This window comes from Bubalus kerabau, chromosome 6 (genome assembly GCF_029407905.1).
Source record: "Bubalus kerabau isolate K-KA32 ecotype Philippines breed swamp buffalo chromosome 6, PCC_UOA_SB_1v2, whole genome shotgun sequence".
NCBI lineage: Eukaryota > Metazoa > Chordata > Mammalia > Artiodactyla > Bovidae > Bubalus > Bubalus kerabau.
In genome coordinates, this window is record NC_073629.1 from 94,097,063 (window position 1) to 94,116,469 (window position 19,407).

At 35.6% G+C, this 19,407-nt stretch overlaps 1 protein-coding gene across 5 annotated transcripts in view; it reads right to left on the minus strand.

Moving 5' to 3' along the window:
* Window positions 1-19,407, minus strand: part of ZYG11B (zyg-11 family member B, cell cycle regulator) — a 79,913-nt gene that overhangs the window by 19,466 nt on the left and 41,040 nt on the right. For all 5 annotated transcript variants that reach the window (XM_055585869.1, XM_055585873.1, XM_055585868.1 and 2 more), the window contains 7 exons: window positions 16,404-16,544; window positions 13,945-14,121; window positions 12,976-13,040; window positions 10,054-10,153; window positions 9,790-9,840; window positions 7,604-7,765; window positions 7,446-7,493 (listed from right to left, as the gene is read on the minus strand). In XM_055585869.1, coding sequence (XP_055441844.1) covers window positions 7,446-7,493; window positions 7,604-7,765; window positions 9,790-9,840; window positions 10,054-10,153; window positions 12,976-13,040; window positions 13,945-14,121; window positions 16,404-16,544 — 744 coding nt within the window. The remainder of the gene's footprint in view (window positions 1-7,445; window positions 7,494-7,603; window positions 7,766-9,789; window positions 9,841-10,053; window positions 10,154-12,975; window positions 13,041-13,944; window positions 14,122-16,403; window positions 16,545-19,407) is intronic.

The following is a 19,407-nucleotide window of genomic DNA, read 5'->3' on the forward strand; positions in this document are numbered from 1 at the left end:
CGTGAGCCACAACTACTGAGCCTGTGTGGTGCAACCACTGAAGCCCACCCTCTCTAGAGCACATGCTCTGCAACAGGAGAAGCCATGCAAGGAGAAGCCGGTGCACTGCAGCTAGAGAGTAGCCCCTGCTCGCCACAACCAGAGAAAAGCCCACGCAACAATGGAGACCCAGTGTAGCCAAAAATAAGTAAATTTTTTTTTAAAGGGTGAAAGGATTAGTAGTTCTAAGTAATGTAGAGAGCCTAAGTAAGATGAAGACAGGAAAGCATTCATTTACGTGAGCAATATAGTGATCCTCTGTCTTAAAAACTTCATAGCCTAGGACCTCCACTGAATGTCAAAATTTGCCTGCTGGCCTGTGGAAGGTAGGTGTTTTATCTGGAGTTGGGATATGATGGCTTGCCTAGGTAGTACATAAGGAAGACCTCTATTCACATGGGAAACAATTGAGGGGTTTACAATCTAGGCTGTGCTTGACTTTCTCCGAAACAATATAAGACCCAACTTACCTCACTATTCTGAAGATTAATCCTCTTTCTCAAAACTTCATCTGATCTACTATGAAATCATAATTCTTTTCCTAACACACTGATTCCAATTCTTAGGAACCAAAAACCCTGGCATTTTCATTGTTAAGAAACTATTCACTCCCTAGCTTAAGTCACTCTATGACAAGTGAAAATAAAAGGCATCACGTCCAAATGCATCCTCTGAAAAGACTAAGTTCTCTTTTCCAACCACCAAAAAGAAGGAAGACAGAAGAGACAGGTATAACTTTACCCGCTACATGAATGTACATAATCCTGTATTTTTCCATCACCATAAATGATTAATCAAAGTCTCCTATGCCCCTCTCTAATCTCACATATTCAAATAAGAAAAGGCATCTCACATTTATTTTTTATATTCTTCCATATTCATATTTTTTACACAGCATGTATCATTTTAGAGAGACAAAAAAGAAAGAAATATATACCTTTTAAAATAAACAAATAAGGGAATTCCCTGGCAGTCCAGTGGTTAGGACTCTGTGCTTTCATTCCAAAGGGCCTGGGTTCAATCCCTGGCTGGGGAACTAAAATCCCACAAGCTGTGTGGTGTGCTCAAAATAAATTAAATTAAACAAACAAACAAAGGTAGTCCTCCATCTCCTCCAAGCTTGGTAGAAAGAAATACAAAGACCCTCTGAGAAGGACACATCTTGAACTCAAAGCCTCACAGAAAATGCTAAATTACGATTCACAATGAAAATAATCCATAATGAGTGAGAATCATCAAATACACAGTAGCGAATTAGACTCCCGCAAGAATCTCATGCAATACAACTGCAAGATAGTACCTGATTTAAGAAGTTTAAAACACACACACATACACACACATGAAAATGCAAAGACAGCATCATTAAAACAAAAACCAACAAGAAAGATCTGGAACAAAGCATCAAAAGAATCATGGGCCATTCTTTGTTGCAATAAACAAGTTACTGGGAAACCAGCCAAAATATATGAGAGAATGGACAATAGCTATGAGACAATGGAATAGCTATACAGGGAATCTGATCCTTGTATAGATACAAGAGAAGATATTCAAATAGGGCAGTTTCTAGATTGCTGTGCATATAAGGGGAATCTAAAGAGAATTGGACGTTTTGCTGAGTTGAAGAGATAAGGATCCGTGTGTAGGGTGGCTAAGGCAGCAGAAATCTATAGAACAGAGTAATAAAAAGGAAAAATTTCCAAAGAAAAAGACATCTGCAGGGGGATCCCCTAAAATCTTTGGCTGACTACTGATATGAAATGAAACCCCATGAAACTAGGGAAAGAACCACCAGAAAGCAATACATGAACAAATCCCAAAGTCAACAGGTTTAGGAATAGTTTACATTCTTACCAGCCAGAGTGAAGGGATCTCATCTAAACAAAGCATTTGAGTATAGTGGGGTAACTAGGGTTAAGCAATAGGGGAAAGGCTGATCTGAAGCTACTCTAACAAAGCAAATATAGGCATACCTTGGAGATTGTGGGTTTGGTTTCTGACAATCACAAAAAAATGAATACTGCAATCAAGGGACCCACACAAAACTTAGTTTTCAGTACGCACACAAGGTACGTTTATACTATATATATTGTAGTCTAGTAAGTATGCAACAGCATTACGTTAAAAAAAAAAACACTGTACATACCTTGATTATTAAATACTTTATTGCTAAAAGACTCTAACCATCATTTGAATCCTTGAACTAGTTACAGTAGTAACATCAAACATCACTGATCAGAGATCACCATATTAAATATAACAATAATGAAAAAGTTTGAAATGTTATAAGAATAATCAAAATGTGACACAGAAACACAAAGTGAGCTAATAATGTTAGAAAAATGGTGCCAACAGACTTGCCACAAATCTTTGATTTGGAAAATAACACAGTATTTGTGAAGTGAATAAAATGAGGTATGCCTATAAGAAAGCTTTGAATGCAACAACCTGATCTGTGAGTAGCTTAACTGAATACCAGGACAAAGTCCAAGACTCTTTAAAGGAAAACAATAAAATCTAGTAATCAAAAAGTGAATTAAATTTCACAATGGCTACAACCAGTGAAAAATTACCAGACATATAAAGAGTTAGGAAATACGATCCTTAACCAGAAGAAAAGTCAATCAATAAAAATAGATCCAGAAATGACAGGGATAATAGAACCAACAGATAAGGATTTAAAACAGCTATTATAAATGTTATAAATATATTACAGAATGAAAGAAAAATATAAGCCTGAGGGGGAAAAAAAATGATAATATAAAAATGACCTAAATGTAACTTCCAGAAAGAATATATATATTATTATACTATATGTATATAATTATAATATATATATCTATATATAAAATGAAAAATGAAAAAACAGTAGTAGAAAACATTCAAGCCAAAACATGGAAAGGAAAAAAAAAAATATACTGCCAAAAAGCCAGTAGGGCACTTCTGTCACATGACCTGTGTGATAATTTCAAGCAATCTAACATACTTGTAACCAGGGTCTCAAAAAGAAAGGATATAAGAAAGGGTACAGGAAAACATATTTGAAGAAATAATGGCAAAAATTATTCCAATTTATGAAAATTATAACCAAAAAACCCAACAGAAAAAATGTCCACTTGGACTTCAATAGTGACCAAAAAATTTATCTTTTGAAAATGAAACAAAGACATTTTCACACAGACAAAACCTAAGTGAAAATTCATTGCCAACATACCTACACTAAGAGCAAGTTTTTTAAAAAATAGTATAAGAAATACATTATTGTTGTTCAGTTGCTAAGTCATGTCCAAATCTTTGCAATTCCACGGACTGTAGCACACCAGGCTTTTCTGTCCTCCACTGTCTCCCGGAATTTGCTCAAACTCATGTCCGTTGAGTTGGTGATATTATCTACCTATCTCACCCTCTTTTCCTTTTGCCTTCAATCTTTCCTAGCGTCAGGATCTTTGGTAAGTATAAAAGACAAATTTCTCATCCCTAAATCTGTACAGTGAAAAACTGATGAGGACTCCTGACCAAGATGAAATAAAAGGGGCCAGACTTACTCTCCATTCTAAACAAACTGAAAAAACACAACAGGGAACAATCGTTTTCAAGATCCTAGACATTAGGTAATAAAGAACAGTGGCCTTTAGAGGTGGATGACAAACAAGACGAGACGCTGCCTTGAGAGTTTCCAGGCTGTGGCACAGTGATATACAATTGAAGTAGAGCCCAGTGGACTCACGGAGTTGAAGAGATGGAGTTGGGAATCCAGGGAGATCAAGGCAAGTCATAGGACAGAGAACCAGAGAGAAGAGAACTGTATGTGAAGAGAATCCAGAGAGCTGCAGGGCACAGCACCCTATTCAGCAGAGCACTCATCAGAGCATGACTGTGAGGAAACTATTTAAAGGTAGAAAATGAGCTATTAAAAAGATTGAAGTTCTTGGCACTCACAAAGGGCCAGGAGCAGTGCCTGTTCTCACCATCCAGTCTGAGAAAACTCTTTCACAGGGCACTGAGTACTCAGGAAGGTCTTGTTTCAGTAGTACAGAATAATCAGCCCTAGCCTCGGCACGCTCTGGATCCTCCTAGTACATCACAAAAGCAAGATCAAATAGGATCAGACTGTTTAAAAGTAAGGCAGTTAATCCTGGAACAAAATTCAAGGATATGTTATAGGAAAATGAAACTATCCCGCACTCAACAAGGTAAAATCTAAAATGTCTGCATCCAGTCAAAAACTACCATGCATGCCAAGTGACAGGAAAACAAAACTCAAACTGAGGGGAATAATCAATCATTTGAAATTTACCCAGAACTAATACAGAAGCTAAAATTAGCAGAGAAGGACAGTTATTATGAATAAATTTCATATGTTCAAAAAGTTATGTAAAAATATGGAAGATATAAAAAAGAGCCAAATAGAAGTTTTAGAGAAGAAAATGACGTCTAACGATAAAAACTATATACTAGCTGGGATTAATAACAGATTAGACATTGAAGAAGAAACAATTACTAAATTAGAAGGCATTAACAATGGAAACAATTCAAACTGATACATACACAGAAAACAGAAGAAAATTTAAAAAACACCAATGAGTTGTGAATTTCAAGCAGCTTAAAATATGAGACTGAAGTCTCCAAAGGACTCCAGTGGGTTGGGGGTAAGGGGGTGTAAAACATTTTTTCTTTCAAGAAATAATGGCCAAACACTTATCAAACTTGAAGACTATAAACCAAGAAGTTCAATGAATCCCAGATATAGGAATCATGAAGTAAATTACATTAAAACACATCGTAATCAAATTACACAGAATTGTTTTTGCTAATCCTAAATCTTAAAAGTAGCCAGAGGAACAAAATCATATACATACAGAGGAATAAAGATAATGATGACATCAGATTTCTCACTGGAAAGATGGCAAGTCAGAAAAAAGGTAATCAACATCTTTAAAGTACTATCAACCTCGAGTTCTACAGCTGGCAAAAAAAGAAACTTTCAAAAATGATGATTAAATAAAGATGCTTGCAGATATATGAAAGCTGAAGAATTCATCAGTAGCAGACAGACCCACACTATGAAATATGTTAAAGAATGCTTTTTTGGCAGAAGGAAAATTATAGAAATCTGGATCTACACAAAGGAAAGATGAGCATCACAAATAGTATTTGGGAAAACATGTTAGTTTTTAAAAAGTATTTCAATCTCCTTAAAAGATAACTGATATAAAAAACAATGTTTATTGGTTTATTACATTTATAAAAGTAAAATACATGACAATGATGACATAAAGGAAAGAACAGCAGAAATGGAAATCTACTATTTTAAAGGTTTTTATAATATATATGAAATCATATAAAATCACTTAAAGGTAGACTGTGATTACAAATGTATACTATAAACTCATACTAATCATTAACTTAGCAAATCAGCTGAATAGCTAATAAACCAAGAAAGGAGATCAAACAATATTATTAAACTCAAACCAAAAAACAGGCAGAAAAAGGAAAAAAAAAAAAAAAAGAACAGATGAGACAAACAGAAAACAAATACCAAGTTGATGAAAGCAAATATAACCATACCAATAATAACATTAAATGTAAACAATCCAAACAGTCCAAATAAAAAGAAGAGATTCTCATACTGGATAAAAAACAGGGTGCAAAGTATATGCTGTCCATAAGAAACACACTTTAAACATAAAGACAAATATAGCTTAAAAGTAACAGGAGGGAAAAAGATAAAACCATGTCAACGTTAGTCAAAAGAAAGCTGGACTGGCTATATTAAGGAGACAAAGGAGATTTCACGGTAAAGAATATTACCAGGGATAAAGAATGTCATTTCATAATGATAAAGGGATCAATTAAGAGGGCATAGCAATTCGGTTTTTGAACCTAATAACAGAGCTTCAAAGTACAGGAAGCAAAAACTGATAGAACATGATAAATGCTATCTAACAGAACAAGTAGGCAGAAAATCAGTAAGTCTATGGTAGACTTCAATATCAACCAAGAGACATATATAGAACACTCTAACAAAAGTAGAATATTCATTCTTCTAAAGAGCACATGGAACATTGACCAGGAAAGACCATATCCCAGGCCGCACATGTCTCAATAAATTCAAAAGGACTCAAAGTAGTTTCTCTGATCATGAAGAATTAAACTAGAATCAATACCTCAAAATAAACTATTGAAAAAATTCAATCACAAAGTAAAGGAAAAAGATAACGGAAGGAAGCACATCAGGATGTATTAACATTAATTCACAGAAATGAAAATAAAGGAAGGTTGGGGACAAAACCTTATACTTTTTAAATACATTTTTGCACTGTTTCACTAGGAACAGTAAGCATGTATTCTTTAAGAAATTTTTTAAAAAAGCAATTTTAAAGCCCTATGTGATCTTTCTGAATATTTAAAATAAATTCCCCTTTTCCTCTTATAATGACTTGAGCCAAATTCTGTATCTAATAATCCTATGAACCATGAATAAGACAATCAAATACTGTAATTTACTTAACATTTCCCTATTACTGGGCATTTAGATAGTTTTACATTTTCTGCTTTATATAACTACAACTATAGTAAATAGATACTATAGTGCTTTTAGGTTTTGTTTCTGTCTTTTGGCCACAACCCACTACATGTGGGATCTCAGTTCCCAGACCAGGGATCACACCTGAGCCCCTGCACTGGCAGCATGAAGTCCTGACTACTGGACCACCAGGGAAGTCCCTAGATAGTCCTCTTTAAATGCCAGCACTCAGCTTTCGCAAAAATCCATCTCTCATACTTCTGCGTCTAGAAAATAAACATTAATCTACTTTTCTTTTACAATTTACTAACCTATGCCTCCTGTGATCTAATTCCTCAAGAGCAGAGGTCTACTCTAAAACAGCCTTTACTGTACAGGCACTTCTTCTCTTTCAGTGATTAAAAGTGATAAAATATCTGATTCTCCTCTGTGTCTCAAAATCCTAGAGGGCTCACTTTAACATATATTCAGTATACTTATGGAATATCTGATTTGTTAAACAGTTGTTTAAGTAGTAATCATCAATTACCAGACATAGAATCTAAGAATATTTGTAGGTTAGTGACATTTTTCATGAGATCTTTTTTTTTCCTGATTATACAAGTAAAACATGCTTGTATTATAATACATGCTTGTATTATAATATAAGTGAAGCTTTGTATTATACCACAAAATATAAAAAAAGCATGTAATTTATATTCTTCCTTTCAGTATGGTGAAAATCTAAATATGTAACTTTGTAGCCTGCTTTTTCCACTTAATTATATTGATATATATATTTAACATCATTATGTGTTTACAAACAGAGTAGCATTTTTCTATGTAATACCTCAGATAGAAAATAATTACAGCTTGAATTTAGCAGGAAATGCTTTTATCTTACCAAAAGTCCTAGGACTTTCTGTTGAATGGATGACTCAGTTGGGAATGACTAGAAAAAGAAAGAGACATCTATAACTAAAGAACCAAATATAATAAACAAATGCTCAAATCAATCAATAAATGAATGTCCAAAGCTGTAGGCTAAATTCCCATTCTAACCTCTAGAACCCTCATGAAGAGTTCTAACCCTTGATTTTCAATAAAGTGTCTGCAAGTGGTTGGAGATTCATCTGTGAGGTTCCAAAGTGCACTCAAAGTAAACTTCAAAGTAGTGTCCACTGAATTTTGATTGGTTTTCTGCTTCACTATTTGAAGAAGTTGCTGAAAGAGGAAAATAGAATTTCTAATTACTGAATTGTTATTATAATTAGTGCTAATAACATGGACTAACAAGTCCATGAGGATTAGTTCCATGGGTTCAAACATTTCCTATGAAGGTTTTTACAAGTGCAACAAACAGCCTATTGGATTAGACTTTTCCTTTCACAAGAAAAAAGTAGAGGATTTTCATAAATACTTCTATAATATTCTGATCCCTTCTACAAGAAAAAAAGGATTTTCACAAATGCTTCTATAATATTCTGATCATACCTATAATCTAATCACCTGTAAATAAAATGAAAAGCAAAATAATTAAAACTTAGGATCTACTATGTTACCCAAGAGGTCACAATATATACTCACTTCAGATCCTGGGATAAAAAAGGTGGAGGGAATGAATCTAATACTTACTACATATCAGCAAATTATATCCTATATTGTAATACTGTCGTCCTCATTTTTCAAAAGAGGAAATTGAGTCCAAGTAATATTAAGTAATTTTATCATAGCCAACTTAGTAAGAGAAACTAAGAATTGGAAGACCTAATTCTCTCCTACCCCATGTTTTCCTTAAGAAAAAAAGAAAGGATGAACTATATACAATAGTAAGAGAATTAAAGTCTAAATTGGGTTTAAATAAGATAATAGCTTTGAAATTCCATTTGTAAATTATTTCTATCATAGCTTTAAACCTAAGAAATGTTAAGCTTGAAAAATAAATATTTTAAGACCTACGTGGGCCATTTATAATTCCATTTTTAGTTTACACTTTTGGGGGTAAAGGGAGCTCTGCTAAAACAGATACAAGTAACATTAATTAGCACTATTATTTAAAGTTATATACAAAATGGCAACCCACTCCAGTACTCTTGCCTGGAAAATCCCATGGACAGAGGAGCCTGCTAGACTACAGTCCATGGGATCGCAAAGAGTCAGACATGACTGAGCGACTTCACTTTCACTTCCACAATGAAGGAAAAAATTTTTAAGAAACACAATCATCTAGTTGCAATTATGTAACTTAATAGCACAGTGGCCAAGAGTGTGGCACTAGAATTGGGCTATCTGAACTTAATTAAGGGCTTGAAAAAAATTAGCTAGCATCATCATTACTACTACTATTAATTCCTGCTAATTGCTACTCAAATTAAACTTAATTTTCTCCCAAAGCACATAAATGGACTACTTCTTTATAGTCTTGGAATACACCTCTAGCCAAAATTACTGAAACTCATTCACAGCAATAAAAAGTCATATTTAAAACTAAAATGTCATCCCTGAAAACAGTAAAAATAAATAAAATCAGCAGCCTTTTCTACTCATCTAACATATGTGTTGTATTTTGTGCTACGAACTTAGTATATTCCTTCAATCTTTTTTTTCCTTTTCAATCTTCTTAACAACTGTATAAAGCATTTTTTTATGACTTCAAAGAAAATTTAGGTGACTTGCCTGAAATCACACAGCTGTTGAGTGATAGAACTGGGAATAGGGCATGATTTCAACTTAGTCTCTTTAAACCTTTTAAGTTTTCACTGTTCACTATACTAATTCCTCAACTGAAGCAACCCAAAATCATAAATCAGCTATTAACATTATCTTTTCCCCTAAAGCATCTAGCAAAGTCTTATGACTGTAATAGAGATGCCACATTTTTTTAATAAATAACAAAATCACAGAACTATGTGAACTAGATAGGATTTAAGGTTTATTTAGGCCCCAATGGTCCAGGTAATTTATCTAAATTCACACAGTGAGTTTACAAGTTAGACCCTGGGTCATCTGATTCCTAGTTCAGGACTCTTTCCACCTCCTGTTAAAGAGTAAAGCTGCCCCAATGAAGAGAAATTAACACATTCACTTGGCAGTAACAAAAACAAACTTTTGAAATATAAAATCTCAGAAGATAGGCAAGTACTGGGGGGCACCAGTACTTGGTGAAGTACTGGCAAACACTGAAGCTAAGCAAACACTGCCTGAGAATGATGAAAATGAAAACTGTTTAGGGGTCTACATAGACTCACCCTGACGATGAAGAGCTCAGCACCAAGCTGGGCTGTCTGTTCTGTAGAAAGCTGCAAGCAAGCAGAAGACAAGGTAAATGTCCAAGGATCTACTGGTGTGAGTTTAATATCATTCACTGTAGCAGACTCTGAAGGTCAGACCAGAATCTCTGATCAACCTGGAATTCTGCAATACTGAATGCAGCTTGAATAAGTTAATCTGGTTTACTGAACTGTCAGGGGAAACAGTTTCCTACAGAAAATTATAAACATGAGTTCAGGTACCTTGGCAGCCAGAATGGAAATGATAGCAACTGCCATCCTCTGCATGTTTTGATCCTCATGGTTGCAGAGCCACTGCATGACAAGCTTGGCTGCTTCAAACCTGAAAACACACAAGGAGTTTCATGAATTAACCCTGGAGGCCCCAGGAGTAGTTTCAGAGCTCCAGCTGGGAACTGATGCTACAATTGAGGTAGGTGAGAAAGAAAAGGAAAGTTCCTCCTAACTGATAGAGAATAACAAGTACACTTAGTGTTTTGGAGATGGTATTATTAATTCTGACAACACTGTAAAGAAATAGAGAGTTTGGAAAAAATGGTCAAAAATATCTGACATTCATCTTCTAGAGGTATAACATATTTCTATTCTGTAGTGATAATAATAATTTTAAGCATTTTCTGGTTCCCCCTCAGTACTTAGCACAATGGGAACACTCATTCTTTTACTCAAAAACATTTATTCAGCTTCTCCTTTGTGCCAGATATTGTTTCAGATGCTAGAGACAGATTAGCGAACAAAACAGAAAAATATCTCTACTCTCACAGAGATTACACTCTAGTGGGGAAGACAGGTAATAAATAAGTAAGTAAAGTATATGGCATGTTTGGGTACTGACATATGCTAGAGAAAAAAATAAAACAGGAAAAGAGAGGATATGATATATAGAAACTTTATTAGTCTCAAAACATGTCCATATATATCAAATAATATAGCCTAGTATTAAAAGTTAAAAGCCGATTCTGAAGTTCTTTGAATTTGGGGGTTGGAATTCTAGCTCTACCTACTGTTAATGATAACAATAAAACACATTGTTTTATCCTGTGAGGCAATGTAGTCACGTCATTAAGAACATCATACACTTTGGAATTAGCCTGGATTCAAATATCACTTTCACCATGTACTAACTTTGGGACCCTAGGTAACTTTCTTCATCTCTCTGAACTTCAATTTTCTTGTCTGTAAAATAATACAGTCTATTCCACAGGACTGTTGTGAGGATTATATCATATCACACATAACGCTTAAGACTTAGTACAGACCTTGGCACATATCAAACTTTTGATAAAAGTTAATTTTTACTAGTATTGATTTCCTCTGTGCCTTTACTTGTGCAGTTCCCACAAAACATTCAACTCAGTCAATTTTCAGTTTCAAGGCAATATGACACAGATATAAAAAGTAAAAGCTCTGGAAGTCAGTCTGGATTTAAATCTAAATTCTTCTACTTACTATCTTATCACCTTGAGCAAGCTACTAAACTTCTCTGTGCCTGTTTCCTCATCTGTAAAATGAAGATTACAAGAGTAACAATTTCACAGGACTGTTCCAAGGACTGAATATGCATATCGAAAACACCTAGCACAGTGTCTGGCAAGTGCTTCATACATTAGTTATTAGTTTTATTATCTTAATGCCATCACTAAAATGAAATCTTCAATGATCACCAAGCCAATGAAATCTTTCTGTCCTTGCTTGGGGGGCCAGTACATTCTGTCATCCTCTTCTATGAAAGACTGTCTTCTGTTATACTCCTAATTCATTCATTCATCCATCCATCAAACAGCCACTGAAGTACTAAGCACGAGAGGCAAAGGTTAACCAACCTCTGTCTCTTACCACAAAGAAGCTCAATTCTAGCAGACTGTACTCACTGGCTACATCGAGGGCAAACAATAGCCCACCTCAAGTGACTTTATAGCTGTAGGCCTAGCTGTCTGTCTTCTGAAGTTTTACTGAACAGTTATCCCCATTTTTTTTTTTTTTGTTAAAGTGTCTATCTATGGCTGCTTTGGAGGTACAATGGGAGGATTAAGTAGGTCCAACAGAGACCCTATGGCTCATGAACTGGGAACATTTAATATCTAGCCATTTAAGGAAAAGTCTGTCAGCCTCTGGGGTGGTTTATAATTTTCTTTAGGAGATTATGTCTTTTCAACCTATGACTTCATGTGATCAATGCTGATGCTTAATATATTTATAAAATAAAATTCAGTAATCTACATGAGATACATGTGAAAGTGTGTTAGTCGTTCAGTTGTGTCCAGCTCTTTGTAACTCCAGGGATTGTAGTCCACCGGGTTCCTCTGTCCATGGAATTCTCCAGGCAAGAATACTGGAGAGGGTTGCCATTTCCTTCTTCAGGGGATCCCTGTGACCCAGGGACTAAACTTAGGTCTCCTGCATTGCAGGCAGATTCTTTACCATCTGAACCAATTATTTATTTCAAATAGTAAATGGAATACTTCATTCCATCAGCATGTCAGATAACAGTGTACTATTACCCAAATAAAAGTAAATCACTATAAAACTGCTGCTTGAGAAAAACACTTCTCATTAAATCAAGTATAAATTTATTTTTGAAAATACCATCACTAAAAAATTATATTTTAAAATAGTAAAATGAAAAAAAAAAAAATTAGCTCCTAAATCACATCTTACAAAATAAGGAAACCCTTTTTACTTACTGGAATCCAGCTATATGGTCTCCCTTAACCTCTGCTTAACAGGTTTCTCCTATAATTCAATATCAAGTAACTATAATAATAAGAGGCATGATACAGAGAAAAGAATGGTGGAGCTAAAACTAGATTGATCCTTTCTAGCCCTGCAGTTACTAGTCACAAAACCACGGGCAAGATACTGAATTTCTAAATACTTCAATTTCTTCAGCCTACAACACTGTGCATACATTCTAAAAACTATAATCAGTACAAATTCTTATGCAAAGAGGTATGAAAATAGAATCCGCTCTCATGAATATCAAAGCATTAAATTACAGAAAGTAGATTCAGCATTCTACAAAGTGATACACAATCCCACCCACTTGATTAACTGTACACTAGGAATATCCTAACTGGTAAGAAATGACCCAAGACAGATTTCTATAATTCCATTTTGTCCCATAGTTCTGGTGCTACCACTTGCCTGTTGAATGGAACGTCTTGAAGAATTCGGTCACTGCAAAGTGAAAGGAGGCAATTCTTCTGTAACTAAGAACCAAAGACAGAAAAAAAAATCCTGAATAAAATACTGTTTTGTTAGATTCTATTAAAAAAAAAAAAAGACATTTATAAAGCATAACATGTCTTGGAACATTTATTCTGCTCACCTACGGTTCAAAGACTTCCACTGGACCCACATAAGTTTACTTGCACATTTTAAAAATCTTTTTTATTAGATGAGAAATAGGGTGATAAATTGGATAATTCCAGCTAATCTCCCTCCCTTCTGGTGGCCCTTGGATGGGTTCTAGTTTGTCTTCTGTTCACCTGGCTTCCAGAGTCCATAAAAACCAAAGGCTAAACCTCATCTAGTTTGGCAGCTGTTCTCAATGAGGTAAGCTGGCTTTAATGATCCACTCGCCAGTCTGGGTTGCCAATTTTGATTTTGGGTCTCTGAGTATTTTCTACTAACTTGCCAACTCATTGTTAAATTTTAAGAGTTAAAAATATAATTCAAGTAGCATTTTTAGTTTTCATCCAAAGAACAGGACAGGTTTTGTAGACTACCTATACTGCTAGAAACAGAAAATCCATGTCTTATTTATTTCTCTATTCCAGTACTTGAGTACCTAACCAATGCCTGGCTCAGAGCAGAAGCTCTACGCCTAATCCTGTATGCTGAAATTATCACTAACTCAAGATCTAAGTGCAAGTTTTACATGGCTTGCATTATTTCCCGCAATGTTTGGACTGAAATAGTTTTAGGTGAGGAATGCATTCTTTAGTATTCTACTTTTCTATCGCCCTGCACTCAGTCACACCACAAAACTTATTACTTCACAGCCTCCAAAGGAATTTCCAGCTTTGATCTACTAAACTGAACTGTATGGAGGTAGGAGATGGGTAGTAGACACTAAAAAGACCATTTGAATGTGAATTCCCATATGCTTGCCTGCTGGTGGTTGGGAAAATGTTCCATGGCTTTGAGCAGCAAATGGGTCACATCGGCCAGGAGTCGGACAGGCATTCCTGCAGCAAGATCCTGCTTGGTTAAATTAAACACACAGGCGCTTGCAGCAAGCTGCACTGGCAAATTCATAGGGTGGTTTCTCATCCCAGTAACCACAAGCTGAAAAAGAAATGAGTTCTCTTAATCCAACTTATAAAAAACATATAAGTCCTCTTCATATAGCAATGGAGAAGGACCCACTCCAGTACTCTTGCCTGGAAAATCCCATGGACGGAGGAGCCTTGTAGGCTACAGTCCATGGGGTCTCGAAGAGTCGGACATGACTGAGCTACTTCACTTTCACTTTTCACTTTCATTCATTAGAGAAGAAAATGGTAACTCACTCCACTATTCTTGCCTGGAGAAGCCCAGGGACAGGAGCCTGGTCAGCTGCCATCTATGGGGTCACATAGAGTCAGACACGACTGAAGCAACTTAGCAGTAGCAGCAGCAGGATATAGCAACATTACTCTGTTGATCTGTAATAATTTCTAAGATATCTTAAGTATATTTTTTATCCTTATGTGCAGAGCCTAGGACATAATAGTTATTCACCTACCTGGTCAAGGGAGGTGTCAAGTTGTTCATGTCCAGAAATTTTTCTGTAATGTTAATGAATCTTTTCTATTCAGAGAAAACATCTTAGTATTTCCTAGACATAGTTCAGTCTGGCCTGTTTTATGCCAAGCGCTAAACAAGTTGTTACTGACTTGAATAGAGTAAACCAGCAGCAAACTTCACTTTCAAATCCCAACATTCAGTTCCTTAAGAATACTGCTAAAATTAAAACATAATAAAATCCATGTACTTCCCTCTGGCCTAGATAACTACTTCTCCCCTTTTCCTCTCTCCTCAAATCCCCAACAAATCCTCTCCATTCCTCATTACTGACTCAAGATCTTACTTCCAGTTACCCCAAGAAAACTGAAATAATCAGAAAAGAACTTCAGATTCTGGCTTTTACACGTACCTCCTTGCCAGCGTACACACGAGCAATTGCTGTCTGCCTGCCTGTTACCATAAATGACCTCTAGGGGCTCCTCTCTAAAAATAATCCCTCCACTTAAATGCTTGATTCTTCCCTTCTTGTCTACTCAAGGACACTGCTTCAGCTGATCTCCCCTTCCAACTCCTATATCAGATTTTTATTCTGTAGTCGATCATTCACACAGCATACAAACAAGGTATTTTTTTCTCCCATCTAAAACAAAACAAAACAAAACCCACACACATCCTCAGCCAACTACCACCTTTTGCTTTTGCTTTCTTTTGTAGCAAAAACTCCTTAAAAGGACCACATTTCTCTCTGCACCATTCTCTGAATGAATGAATGAGTAAATGTTTCAGATCAGGATGACGGGTCTGGTCCTCTGTTACTCAAGTGCACAGTAACCAAAACCAAAAAATGATAATGCATATACCAAGCACCAGCATCCTCTGGTATGCACACAGGAGGTAGCGGATGGTGCAGCCAACATCCGGGGACTTGGATGTTCCTGCTTTTTATCCAAACACCCCGTTCTCAAAAGATTTAAGAAACCGGGAGGTTAAGTCATTTCTGGCTCTGCCACTAATTTATTGTTACTTAACCTCACAGACCCTCAGGTACATAATCTGTAAAACAGAAGATAAAACTTCTCTCTTGGGATTGTTGTGCCCACTAAAAGAGGGACCAAATATAGTCCTATACTCACTGGTTTCTAAATTAAATGTGTATAAGGATTATCTTGAGGGATTATTACAATGTAGATTCCTGTATCTTATCCAGCCCTACTGAATCTAAATTTTCTTGGAATGAGGTTCACAAATATGCTTTTTAAAATAAGCAATATCCCAGACTTCAGGTGGCTAAAGAACCACATTCTGACAAAAAAATCTCCCACCCCATCAACAAAATTAAGAATCCTCCTTTTTTGTCCTCCAAAAACTGTCTTGGGTAAAATTCCCCATCTTAATTAGGGAATAACACAGATTAGTTACAAAAGCACAAGAGGTTCATAAATAGCATGGAAAAGTGCTTTATAAAATCCCAATATTATATTTCTTTAAAAACCATATATGGAAGCAATACATGGCTAATATACCAAGTAGTGTCCTGATTTGAGTCATATACTCTATTTTCGACTACAGCTGGTAAAAAGATATCACACTGATTACTGGTTTTAGATAGTTAAATATGAACTTGAAGGCATTTATATTGTTTAAATGAGATTACTATAAAACTTCAGTAACACTATTCAGTTATCTTCTCTCATTCTCATTTATGGCTAAAAACTGAATTATATATTATCAATCTTATAAAAAAAAAACTAAATGCAGATTTTCACCAATTTTCTTCACAAAACCATCATCCATCTAGGAAGATAATTTCACACTTCTCATATCCAGTTTCTTGTTCTTACCTTTAAAATTTCTGGCTTTGTTTTTTCCATCACATGAGTCAGGCTAAAAAGGTGAAATAGAGCTTCTCGGACAAAGAAGGCCCGTTCACTGTACCTCTTCAGTGCTTCTGCAATCTGAGTTTCATTGGCTTCTCCAGACACCTTTGAACACAGCCAGAAGATGAGCTTTTAGGATTCTTTTCAACCCTCCCAACTGTCTCTATCCAAACATCATTTGTGTGGACGGCATCCTGGATAGTTATGTAAAGCTTCAAACAAACGGCTATGATTATTTTCCAACCCATCCAGAAAAGTCATCCTGTGAAGCTATACATATTCTAAACAGATATATATTAGATAGGCTCAGACCCTAGAATAAGTCTACAGGTAAAATTTTCTATACTGTACCTAAAATAAATCTCAAGATATTTAACTTATATTTAACAAGATATTTAACAAGATATAAATAAAGGTCTTACTACACATGATTAGGCTTCTACCACCTCTTAAGGTAACCCTTCACCCTAACTCACAATTTAGTAATGACAGTGGCCTTTTTTTATTTTTATAGCAATGTGTACATGTCAATCCCAGACTCTCAATCTATCCCTCTCCCCCCAACACCCTACATTGACCTTTCTGATCTTTCAATAAGCCAAGCTCTTTCCCAGGAAAAAGCGACTAATGTCCTCTCTGACTGAAATTTCCCGCTCTTTCTTTACCTAATTTCTATTCATCCTTCTCATTTCAAGTTAAATAACACTTAATAGAGAGGCCTTCTCTGACCCACCAATCTAGGTCAGGTCTTCCTGAAACATCACCTTCAAAGCCATTACCATAATCCCCTTAGTAGACTGCTCTATTCACTGTACCCCTACAGGCAGCACTGTGTGTGGCTCAGAACAAACACTCAATAAATATTTATCAAATAAATATATTAATTGATTCTCCCAGATTTATCAAGCTCCCATTCAGCATTAAAAAATTCTGTTCAAAAGTAGGTTTATCCTGGAATTTCCCATTTATACAGGTTAATATAGTTATCTTAACTGAAGTGAAGTGAAAGTTGCTCAGTCATGTCCGACTCTTTGCGACCGCATGGACTATACAGTCCATGCAATTCTTCAGGCCAGAATACTAGAGTAGCCTTTCCCTTCTCCAGGGGATCTTCCCAACCCAGGGATCGAACCCAGGTCTCCCACATTGCAGGCAGATTCTCTACCAGCTGAGCCACAAGGGAAGCCCAACTGTGGTTCATATACCAGTGGGTAGCCAAATGTATACAACAAGAAGTGGCTATTGAGAAAAGTAACCCAGTAATAAGTAAAAAAAGAAATTATTACAGTATCACCATGATCCTCAATGAATTAATGGAACTAGGTGTTGAATGTCAACAACTGCTAATAAATCACAAAGAAAAACAACCAGACATTATGTACTTCCTTAATGAAAGAACGTAAAACCTAAGCATCCTGCCAAAGGGATTAAACATGAGTTTGACTAAGTCCTCACATCCAGCTACCAATTTGCAGAAAATACAGTCAATATGCACCACAAACCTACAATCAAGAAAACCTAGGCTGAGGGAAAGTCTACAAACCAAAGGGTCAGATTCTTTAATACACAAAGTATAAGGAAAAGAAATGGATAGAGAGGGAATTTTATAAAAGATACTGAAAAGACGTATGATTTTGAAAAGTGGGCAAGATGATTTTGAAAAGTGGGCAAAAGTGGGCAAGAAAAGTGGACAAGATTAACTGAGTGCCTAGAGGTAAATGGTTGGGCTGTAAAACTATTTAAAAGAGCAAGGACATGATTATCATCAGAGTCAGGGCAGAGATTACTTTTGTAGGGAAGGAGGAAGTTGTGATAAGGATGGGGCATGTGAAAGAGCTTCAGGGTAGCTGACAAGTTCTATTTATCAACCTGAGTGACAATTTCAAAATGGTAAAAAAAAAAAAAAAAAAAAAATACAAAAAACCCCCAAACCCTACTGTTTAGAGAGGTATAATCTTCTCACTACAGTGGAAGACTTATCTTTTTTCGGCAGCACCATTATAAAAGGTAACACAAAAATAAATATGTTTAAAATATATTACTTAGTAATAACTCTGTTCATATGGGTAAGGAATATGCAGCTTTAAGAAAATGAAGGGCTGTATCACAGCTAACATTTTAACCACTGATAGGATATGCTACAAAGGTCTAATAAAAATTAGACTACAGTACAGATGTGTGTACCAAGTGACAAAAAGGCATATACTGAGCATTTGTAAGACTGCGGGAATAATAATGGAAGTTTCTTTACAAAATGTTTTTTATACTATTCATGTATAATATAGGCTTCTTTGGAGGCTCAGTGGTAAAGAATCCGCCTGCCAATGCAGGAGACACAAGAGATGTGGGTTTGATCCCTGGGTGGGGAAGGTCCCTTGGAGAAGGAAATGGCAACCCACTCAAGTATTCTTGCCTGGGAAATCCCATGGACAGAGGAGTCTGACAGGCTTCAGTTCGTGGGGTCGTAAAAGAGTCAGACACGGCTTAGTGACTAAACAACAATAAGAATGTATAATATACATACATAAACATCAATTTTGACTATGTATTCACATATATAAGCAGTTATTGAACAATAAAAATTTTCCTAATGTTCAACTCTTTTTGAATCACCCTGAACTTTTTCTTAGATTTTAGATTTGGAAAGACACTGAACTATTAGGAGAGCTAAAAAAGACTGTAAGAGGGAAAACACGCTAACAATAATCCTCATCAGACTTCATTCATCCACATTTGGTTGATTCAAACAGCTTTACAATCTTATATAAAATATAACCTCAAGTTATCTTTAAATGTAAAATTACAGAACTTTTGTTATTGGAATGTAAATAATCTGAACCAAATTTCATTGCCTGTATATTTATTCAGTGGTTAACACTTCTTGAGCCCCTACTCAAATCAAGCAATCTGGCTCCTCAAACTATATGCATCTTCAATTCAATCAATTTCATATGCTAGATCAAAAAAA